The 11,122-nt window shown below is 36.6% G+C and overlaps 1 protein-coding gene across 1 annotated transcript; it reads left to right on the forward strand.

Moving 5' to 3' along the window:
* The first annotated feature begins 1,036 nt into the window (after positions 1 to 1,036).
* LOC146331778 (green-sensitive opsin-like) lies at positions 1,037 to 3,293 on the forward strand. Its single transcript, XM_084735306.1, has 5 exons — positions 1,037 to 1,558; positions 1,665 to 1,833; positions 2,000 to 2,165; positions 2,253 to 2,492; positions 2,601 to 3,293. The coding sequence occupies exons 1-5, from the start codon at positions 1,174 to 1,176 to the stop codon at positions 2,703 to 2,705; spliced, it is 1,065 nt and encodes a 354-aa protein (XP_084591432.1). The 5' UTR covers positions 1,037 to 1,173; the 3' UTR covers positions 2,706 to 3,293.
* The last annotated feature ends 7,829 nt before the right edge of the window (positions 3,294 to 11,122 follow it).

An 11,122-nucleotide genomic window follows, 5' to 3' on the forward strand; every position in this document is an offset into this window, starting at 1 on the left:
GAGTCTAGTGAAATAGGTGCTCATTTGTTTGCAGGGAATAAATAAATAATATAGAAATACTATTACTACTACTACTATCATTACTGCTGCTGCTACTACTACTACTACAACTACTACTACTACTACTACTACTATAATAATAATAATAATTATTATTATTACTGAATATGCATCTTGATCGCCGGAAAAGAGACAATTAAAAACGACCACCGTAAAATAAAGTTTGTCCAAGCAGAAGGCAGTCCGCTTGAACAGTGGTCAGCGGTTAAAAAAGCAACCAAAGACTTCTTGGCATAATAATAATAATAATTATTATTCAGTAATAATAATAATAATTATTATTATTATTATAAAATGTCTCACTATTCATAGGAAAGTGCAAGGACTGTCAGCATCAGTGTCCATCAGTCTGTAGAGAGGGAATGGTAAAAAATTTAATAATTAAAAAAAAACAAAAAACAAAAAACATTCATTTCCTTCTATGACCCCAACTTGTTTGTAGTTTCAGTTAAATACACAAAATGACCAGAAACATGACTTCAATTACTATGCAAATATTAATGTGGTTCAACTAACAGCAAGCTACTGTACTGCAAAATCCAATTAACTGCTAGTTTAATTACATGCTCATGTGCACACTTACTACTCTGTCACTGACAACTGCCTTAAAAAAAATAAAAGCCCTCACTTCTTTACTGTAATTCTTAAATAAAATAGGCACATTATTTTCTTTCAGATAAAAATTATTTCCACCAAAAGAATCATGTTTAAACTTACTACAAAGTAAGAAAAAGTTTTTCTCACATAAGAAAGTGGTATATATTGTAAAGCAACATTTTTTCTGTAACTCTTTCCTAACACATAATATCTAGATGAAGAAATAATTTTACAGTATAGAAACTGTAAAGGTAGAGATCAATCTTGCGACCTGATAAGGCTCTCTTAAGTCAATAAAGACTTGAGCTATCCGCTTCCTCACAATCCTCTTGTAATCTAATTTTGCCAATTTGAGGATAACCTCAAGAAGGTATAAAACAGCAACCAGGGCGACATAAGCTGCCTGTGTGGGGTTAGCTAACACCACTGGTAACTACTGGGTGACTCCTCACAGTGTTGCCACTGTCGATTGAAGCCAGCATCACTTGAAGCTCCAACTCACTCAAGCAACTGAAGATGGCTTGGGAAGGAGGAATCGAGCCCAATGGCACAGAAGGCAAGAACTACTACATCCCCATGTCCAACAGGACCGGGATCGTCAGAAGTCCCTTTGAATACCCACAGTACTACTTGGCAGACCCCATCATGTTCAAGCTTCTGGCTTTCTACATGTTCTTCCTGATCTGCACTGGAACTCCCATCAACGGCCTGACATTGTTGGTAACAGCTCAGAACAAGAAACTCAGGCAACCTCTCAACTACATCCTGGTAAACCTGGCTGTGGCTGGACTCATCATGTGCGCCTTCGGATTCACCATCACCATCACATCCGCTGTGAATGGCTACTTCATTCTGGGAGCCACTGCATGCGCTGTTGAGGGATTCATGGCCACTCTAGGAGGTTAGAAAGAAGAAGAAGAAGTTCCTTCTCCAGGGTGTTTTCAGTGTGTTTGGACTGGAGATTGCACAACATAAATCAATAACTTCTTTTACTTTTCTCTCTGCAGGTGAAGTCGCCCTCTGGTCCCTGGTCGTCCTGGCTGTTGAGAGATACATCGTCGTCTGCAAACCCATGGGAAGCTTCAAGTTCACTGGAACTCATGCTGCAGCTGGAGTTGTCTTCACCTGGATCATGGCTATGGCTTGTGCTGCTCCCCCTCTGTTTGGCTGGTCTAGGTAACTGACAGATTCTTTTAAAGTTTTAAGTTTTAGTTTAGTATGAATATCTGTTCTGGTTAGGCAGGATTTAAATACTTCTAAACAACTCAAGCAACATTCATACAGTCTTGAATGCAGATCCAGAGAGTAAATAGCAGATTTCCTCTTCTTAAACCTCACACAGGTACCTTCCTGAGGGCATGCAGTGCTCCTGTGGACCCGACTACTACACTCTGGCTCCAGGCTTGAACAATGAATCATACGTCATGTACATGTTCGTCGTCCACTTCTTCATTCCTGTCTTCCTGATTTTCTTCACCTATGGAAGCCTTGTGCTGACTGTCAAAGCTGTAAGTCAATTTTTTAGGCATGCATTTTAGACTTTAATAACTCTTTGGATGAACTTGAATGAATTTTAATTTCATCAAACTCTTCAGGCCGCAGCCCAGCAGCAGGAGTCAGAGTCCACCCAGAAGGCTGAGAGGGAGGTCACACGCATGTGCGTCTTGATGGTCTTTGGCTTCCTGGTAGCTTGGGTGCCCTATGCCACTTTTGCCGGTTGGATCTTCTTGAACAAGGGAGCCTCCTTCAGCGCCCTGACAGCAGCTATCCCCGCCTTCTTTGCAAAGAGCTCAGCTCTGTACAACCCAATCATCTATGTGCTGTTCAACAAACAGGTTGGTTTACTATATGTTATTTTGTCTCTAGTTTTCTTTTTATTCATTCCTGAACCAAATACTGTCTGGCCTTGTTTCTGAATCTGCTGTCTCTGCTGTCTTTTTCAGTTCCGTAACTGCATGCTGAGCACTATTGGAATGGGCGGCATGGTGGAGGATGAGACCTCAGTGTCTGCCAGCAAGACAGAAGTGTCTTCTGTGTCTCAGGGTTAATAAGTTCACAGCTCTGGATCTACTTCTTCCTGATGCCCTCCTGATTCTGAATGGCTGTTTTAAAGTGGAAATAATCGAATCGATACGAGTGTCTTCTGTGTCTTAAGCAGGATCCTGACATCCTCAAAATCTGTGGACATTTTCCTTACTTGCTTACAGATTTTAAAAAATATCCATTTTCCAGAGGGAAAAAAGAACTTTTGCCAAGTGGATTAATGGATTTGATGAACGGACTCTGGACCGAACACAATGAGGAATTCTATCTCACCTGTTAATATGTAAATGTAAAGTAATGCACTTGCTGTGGAGATTTTCTTGTACAGCATGTGTGTGTCTCTCTGTGTGTGTGAGCATATGAGTGAGCGAGTGAGTGTGAATGAGCTGCATTTGATGACGCTGAAAACACCTCAGCTCTCAAGTCAAACTAAACCAGCTGAAACACAAATCACAAATGGGACATTTTCATGTAATTATGTGGGAGAGCATATGTTTTACTGTTCTACCAGTGTTATCATTTTCCATGTATTTTATGAAAAAGAAAAAACTTATATGATGGAGTAGATAATAAATGCATGCATGAAAAAGAAATATATCGGTGTGTTCATTTTAAGCCTGGAATATACATGTTGGTTTGAACCAAAGTATACATCCACAGATTGAGACACAGAATATTTTTTAGATTTATTACACAGTCTTTGAAAAGAGATAAGATATAAGTAGTTGGTGCCACTTTACAATAAGATTACCTTTGCAAATGGTTTATAAAGGCTTTGTAATTAAAGGCGCAATAGCAGTTGTGTGTGCAAAAATGAATACAGCAGTCCAAATCAGTCAGTTGGAGCCATAGTTGATATCCTGCTCCATATACAATCTATGGCTGAAGAGAGTTGTTTTGACTGACCTCCTCACCAGACTCAGAGAAGTTTTGCAGGCTTCAGAAGCATATCGTGAATGCAGGACAGGCACAACATCCTAAACGACAAGACAAGTCCTCCACTGTCAGCTAATCAGCTGTTTATAACTGTCATTTATCTGTCAATGTAAAGTTTAAGCTCTGTTATCCTGACAACAAAACCCCACTGCCCTGAAAATACACACTCTGGGCTTAGAGTTGCCTGTTTCACTGCCTGTCCGAAACCATTAACACATTGCTCAGTTTGACTGTTATAAACATCTACTTCAAAAGATTACTGATGATTTCTCACACCTCGTTAACAGACATTTCCTCATGCAGCGAACATTTGGTATCAATCTGAACCATAATTAATGTGAAACAGAAACTAAAACAGTTATTCCAACCCAGAATAGAAATTTCAAAGCTGAACACCGTGGCTGCAGCACTGACGTGAGAGAAGCAAGTATTTCAACTCAACATGCTTCTTTAATATCTGGTGACATATCATGGTTGTTATATGATTTATTGCATTAAATATACTACAGATTTCCCCTTAAAGTTATTAATTAGCTTGAACACACTTTACAAATCACTAATAAGCTGTTGCACAACATTAGATATAAAGGGCAACAGTGACAGTTGCTTGCCAAATAGTGAGCCCATATTTCTTTGTAGTGTTAAGCCTCAGATCTCATTGCTTACTGAGCTTATGATTTCCTTTCCATCAGCCAGCATGTACACCTATTTGTTAATAAGTTATACAGCATTTAACTATTGTCAGCCTATCTTAATAGCCAAAAGTTTCATTTGGCATAGCAAAGTAACTTATCAAATGGCCAGATTCATGCATTAAGGTTTGAGCAACATTGTTTATCTTGATATTTTGAGCATGCGCTGTTAATACTTTACAGTATATACTGCCTTTAGGATGAAAATATTGTACGTTCAGTGGCCACTCCTCTCACTACATTCACACATGTCACTTTCAAGTGGCAGAAAGGCCCTCAGTGTAAATGAGGATTAAAGGTTGCAATGCGTCAGGCAGCACTTTGGAGCACACATGGATATGTTATCCCCCTGTAATCCAGCTCTGTAATCCTTTGTGAACCCTCTAAAGTGTACATAAGACTATAGTGTATTCTAGGAACTGCCATTCAGCCAATTAGTTGTATTTACAGAAATGATTTTGCACTAATTGTCTCAGTTCAGAATTTGAATATTTGAACTTGCACTGAGTAAGGAGACCAAACATTTAAAAGGCAAAGCATTTCTTACATCTTAAAAAGTAATTTTAAAAAGCCACTAAAGTCATAAAACACTGAATAATCTACATAAATTAAATAAATCTTCTCCAGTGCATTATCTATACCCAGCGGTCTATAATTATATCATATTTTCATTGGGTAAAGGTGTTATTTTACATTTACATGTTCCTCAGGCACATTGAAAGTAGTACATATTTAAATTAATAGAACTTTTAAATATTCTGTAAATGAATAAACTGTTGATTTTTAAACTTTTTATTTTCTACATTTGCCATCGTATTTTTAATGGTTTTTTTTTTTTTAAAGAGACCTCAAACAAGTGGTCCCCTGGCCAATGTTATTTTAAGGACCCTGGCATGGAAAATTTTGGGAGCCCCCTGTTTTAAAATATCACTTATGAAGTGCTTTACACCAACATCAGTACAGTGAGGATAAAAAAAACACACACATTGCATACAAGGGAAAACATTCAAAAATATATGCAAAAAAATATGTACATACAACCAGCAGAGAGCATGAACTATTGACAAGCCAATCTGTGTCTTGGATGCAATTTTCATATAGAGCAGTTCTACTCTGTGTTCTTTTCACAGAGACCCAGTTCCCACAATGAGCAAGCGCTTGATGAAAGTGATGAGGGAAAAACTCCCTTTTAACAGGCAGAAACCTTGAGGAGAACCAGGCTGGGTGGGCAGCCATGTGTCTCAACTGGTTGGGCTGAAGAAGGAGAAAGAGAGAACATGTGTGCCATGTGTGAACAACAGGGAGGCCTTCTTCACCCATTCATTTCTTCAACAACATGACTGAGACTATTATATTACATCTGCTGTGGGAGCGCTGTTTCTCCAGGATACCCAACTTGCTTTGCCCAGGGGCCACTTGGAAAATGACAGGGGGTCAGGGGCCAGTTAACAAACAAAATATAACAGATGAAATACTTAGATAAAATGCAGAAACATTAAAAAGCCCATAACTCGTCTTTCGTTGAAATGTTTTATTTTCAAAATCAGCAATTTATTAACTTATTAGCTGTGGTAACGTAGCACAAGGATTGAAGGTCTATATGACAGGTAAATCAAATGTTTTACTGCAATTCATTGCTGCATTTATTTGTAAATGCTTTGGTAACAACTGAAAGAGTTTATACAACATTTAACTGGAACCTCTTCCATCATGCAATCACTCAAATGTTGTAATTATTTATAAACATGAATTTCTCCTGCCAGGCCCAGAATGAATAGCATATTTAAGCTCTTTAAGTGTTTGTAACTTAATTTGCAGCTTCCCAAATAACAACCAAGAGATATTATTGAACATTTACTAATTGATATATTTAAAAAAAAATTCCAAGTGTGAAACAATTTATTTTCACTGTGAATTAGAAAACGAATGGTTGGTCGAAATATCGATAAAAAACATTATATACATACAAAACATGGGTGGCTGCATCAATACGAGACATATGAGAACTGAGAATGCAGCTACAGACAGTCACACACATCCAGATCAAACTTGTGAGAAATGACACAAAGGAAAGGTAACATGGTGCTACTTTTTACTTGAAGATAAAAATACAAGATGTGCTATTCGTGACAAGAAAGTTCTACACAGCAGCAACACCATTTTTTTAACAGCAAACCCTGAAAGTTATGAGGCTGAACAAAAGATTCATTTATTTTATTTAACTTTTATTGTGGTATGTCTGTAGTATTTTTACACTTATTTGCGCAAACATTTTTATTTCACATTTTGGATTTTGCTTTTGTGATAAATTTATTAATGTGTGTGATTTTCCTTTTTTCTTCTTCTAAAAATCAGTATTCAATCATTATTTTGAAAAATTGCATACCCATCAGTACTGGTATTGGTACAGTATTGGTAAAACTATGACAAAAAGTATTGGTATCATATCAATTTCAAAAAGTTTGCTATCACCCATCCCTAGTCCGTAGTTGAGTATCACTGCAGTAGACCGCAGAAAGGCTCATGCATGCTGTGTTTCTGGTGTGATGCTCTACCTCCCCCTCCAGGCCAATGTCACACACTAACCCTAACAGTAATCTGTTAGTCTGTAATGCAGCATGTCATGATATGTGGTTTCAGACAATGTATTCATGTAAAATGGAACAAAAATTCCTGCTCTAATGTAATAAATTATGACATATGTGTAAAGTAAAATGAGCAAAAGCTAGATTTGATTTTTTTCACTGTAAATAAACTAAGCTGGACCCTCTGCAGGAGAGCTCTCAGATGATAATACAGGTAGATGATGCCCCCTGCTGGTGTCAACAGAGAGGTGAAGAATATCTCTACACCCTCACAGTGCACAGTATGCTCCACTGTGTGCTCTACTTGTAGATAAAAGTCATGGCTGCTTCATGTTCTGCCGGTGGGAAATATAGACATAAAACAAAATGTTACACACCACCAGTGTGTAACATGTAACAGCTCCCAGGGGATTAATTACATGTAAATACACCCTTCACCCATACCCGATAGGCCATCTATCTCATGATGTAGCCCTTTATTTCCTGCTGATAACCTGACCCTAATTGTCATGCTGTGGGCTCATACACTGTAATTTTCTTCAAAGAGCGTGCTCTGGACACCTGCATGTGCTTAGTGTCTCTGTCAGGGGGCCGGCTGAGACAAGCGTCGCCTCTCTTTGTTCTAATTGCTCGGATCAGATGGGAGGAGCTGCATACAGAGGTCTTAATAACAAACTTGGGGATGCACGGAATATATTTCCAGGCTGATGTTCACTGTGATGAGAGCTGGAAAAGGACACAAGCTATGCAAGCTGAGGACAGACTTAAATAAACTTCACTGATGAGATCAAGTGTGTGATTCATGATATTTTCATGACATTTTTTGTGTTGTTGTTTTCACTGCTGGGGACAAAATAACTACAATCATTTTAGAAATAAGGTCATTTTATGGAATTTGGCAAATTTACAAATGTAAGCTGGTTGAAAAAAAAAAAAACCTCAAGCACCATGATGTAAATTGATATTTTATTGTGATATAATACAATGTACTTTTTGTAACATCTAACAGATTAATAAATAGTACTAAACTAAAATATTTAGCAACACTAATACTTCAGGAACCAGGCATGACATTTAAAGTGGAAGAAAATTAGTATGATTATTGTAGATTAAGAAAAACAAGATATATTTTGCATGGTTGTCTGTCTTGGGAGTGGGATCTCTTTTGGGAGATTTTTTTCCCTTATCCAAATGTAGGTGTAAGGATATAAAGTGTTGTATAGTGTACAGACTGCAAATTTGTGATATTGGATTATATACATACAATTGACTTAAACTGACTTATTTACACAAATGTCTGATATCAGCTATGCTCCAGAGAGCTTCAAAACAGCAGGAGATATTGAGAATAAAACAAATCTGGCATTGAATTTCCTGTCACTTGTCAAGTCAAGTAAATTCTACTTATGCAGCCCCAAATCACAACTGTGCCAGCCAACATCTGTACACCTTCAACGAGGGAAAACTTTGAAAAAAAAAAGAAGAGTAAAAGAAGACAGAAGGAGGACTGACAGAGGAGGCATTCAACAGATGGATGCAGTAGGTGCCATTTATTTAGTAGAATTTTTTAGCAAAGTTTGGCAAATTTGGCTAAACCTGGTGACATAGTTAAAATACTTAGATGACATCACACAGATTACATCATCCAGATTTTTCAAAACTACTTCTCCTGGCACTGCTTTTGGTTTACTTGTTTATGCCTTGCTAATCATGATGTCTCTAACTTTTATTAAAATGCCATTCTGCCCTTATTCATGTAAGCTATGCCTTTTGTACAGCTAAACTCTTTGTCCCGAAATATTAGGTTACTGTACTGACATTATCTCCTTTTTTAAAAACGTGTTCAGATCCCAGACCCAATTTCAATATTTCTGGGCAAATCTATGTAAGAAATCTGTAAAAGGCACAACAACGCTTCCTGACATATGGCTTTATCAATGCAAAATAAATTATCTCTTTATTTTGGAAAATGAAGATGTTCCAACATCATTTTCATCATTCACAACATTTTTATTCACTGCAAAAATTGTGGTAGTTGGACGCTGCCGATTAAAGCAGTGATTTGAGTAAGTGGTCACCACTGTTCATTCAAAATTTAGATGATTAAAATCTTTAATTTATATATTTATCCACACAAACACACTTAACTCATTGTCATCAGCAGGTTTTAAAGTCACGATGGCTGGATTGGAATAAGAGGTTTAGTAACTATTATGTTAACTGTCTTAGAGCGGATCAAACAGACACCCAGAGGGATTATCCCTTTGGCCTTTGCAGTTGATAATCTGGATACAGAGTGTGAGACAAGCTTTAAAGTCTATGCTGGTGTCTCCTGTTCATTACCGATTCTCTATATTGGTTTCACAGTTTTCTTTCTCAGTATTTCCTCACTCTCTGTCTCCTCTGCTCTGTTCCTTTTTACATGGAAATGAAGAGGCTGACAGCTCTCCCCATACAAGAAAAACCATGGTAACAACAGCTCCACTGTGGATACGCTCACTTTGATATTACTGAAAAACAGAGTATTACTGGAGACGCCTGCAGAGCAACACTTTAGACTCACTTCAAGTTAAACAACAAACTACATTTAATACCTGACATTAGCTAAATATCACAAAACACATAAATTGAAGTTATTGTACAGATTTTTGACTGTATATTACAAATTATCATACCTGTGGTTTTGATACTTTAAAATCAGTATACAATAAAGGCAACATGAGCACATGAACACATTCCACATCTAAATTATGCATCTTGTTTCAGTATGCAACATATTCTTTTAAAAGAGAATTCCTCTGCTTGGACACAGATGTAATAAAATGTGAATGTACATGTATTTACACCCAAATTCACACAAAATCACTGGAAAAATAATAATGTAGTCAAAGTTACACTGAAAACAACATTCATTACACATAAAAAATCAACATTGATTCATAAAAAGGAAAGAACAAACAAAGACACTGGAGTACTACATTAATTATAACATCAGGGAATCCAACAGTAATGACAAAGGGAATAAATGATACAATCAAATATTAAATATTTATAGAAAGACCTCCAGCACATTGGTTATATATATATTTCGGAACTGATACTGCACATGTTTTCCATCAAATACACAGTATATAATATAGGGTAAACTCTGTAATGTACTGTATATGGTACTGTACATTACAGTAACTGGTTTCTTCAAAAATCTTTCCAATTTAAAAGTGAAATTAAAAACGTATAATAAATCAAGGCAGATTACTTCAATAGCATATGAGACCTACTGCTAATACCATGCTGTGAAAAAATTGTCTTTTTATTTTAATGGATTTCTGCATATTTGGAGTAAAAAAGCGAAATATACTGTCAAACCTTTAAAGAACAAAATCCAAAATAAAGGTTACAATAAATAAGCAGTTCACAAAGAGACACAGAGCAATCCTATAACATCCCAAACTCTTAAAACAATATTTCTGAGCTCAAAACTATTTGCTTCTAATATAATCAATATCTTCTATGTAGCAATTGTAAATACTTGTATCCCATACTACTTATAGTAAATGTAATCTCTAAACCTATATGTAAAATAAGTATAGTGTAGTTTTAAGCTACCTGAGCTAAAGTTATGTTAAAATTAAGCAGTTATACAATCTTAAAGGTACACTGCATGAAGATCAGTTCTTGTTTTTATGCTGCAGTCACTGTGTTATTGTTGTTTTATGTTGTGTGAATATACAATTTGTCATTCTAATACTGGTTTGTAATGTTTTTTTGTTGTTTTGTCCTTGTTTCATGTCCTTATCAAAGGCCATGAAGGCAAAGCTGTGGCAGAATAACACCAACCATAAACAGTGCTCCATAGGGGAGCTTAGAAACAACAGCAACAACAGCAAAAATATTTTTATTGTTTTAATTTACCACTCAGTTTAACTGTCAAATAATTTCTGAGACATGCAGAACAAAAAGCCCACAGCACTACCTGCTTTTTGCCAAATGCCAGCTTTCAAAAAATAAAAACAAATAAACAAACAAAAAGCAATGCAGATTAATCTGTTGGAAGTATTTAAGGTGGGGTCAGTGATTCTATTCCAATATACTTTTTGAAAAATTCAGCAAATTCTCCTCACCGTCTGCTTGCTGTCTGTTCTATTTGTATGCTGAAAAGAAATCCAGCATTTGTACACAGCCCTGGTTCTGTAAATGGTAAATGCGCTT

The sequence above is a fragment of the Lutjanus erythropterus genome, chromosome 2, assembly GCF_056507025.1.
Source record: "Lutjanus erythropterus isolate fLutEry1 chromosome 2, fLutEry1.hap2, whole genome shotgun sequence".
NCBI lineage: Eukaryota > Metazoa > Chordata > Actinopteri > Lutjaniformes > Lutjanidae > Lutjanus > Lutjanus erythropterus.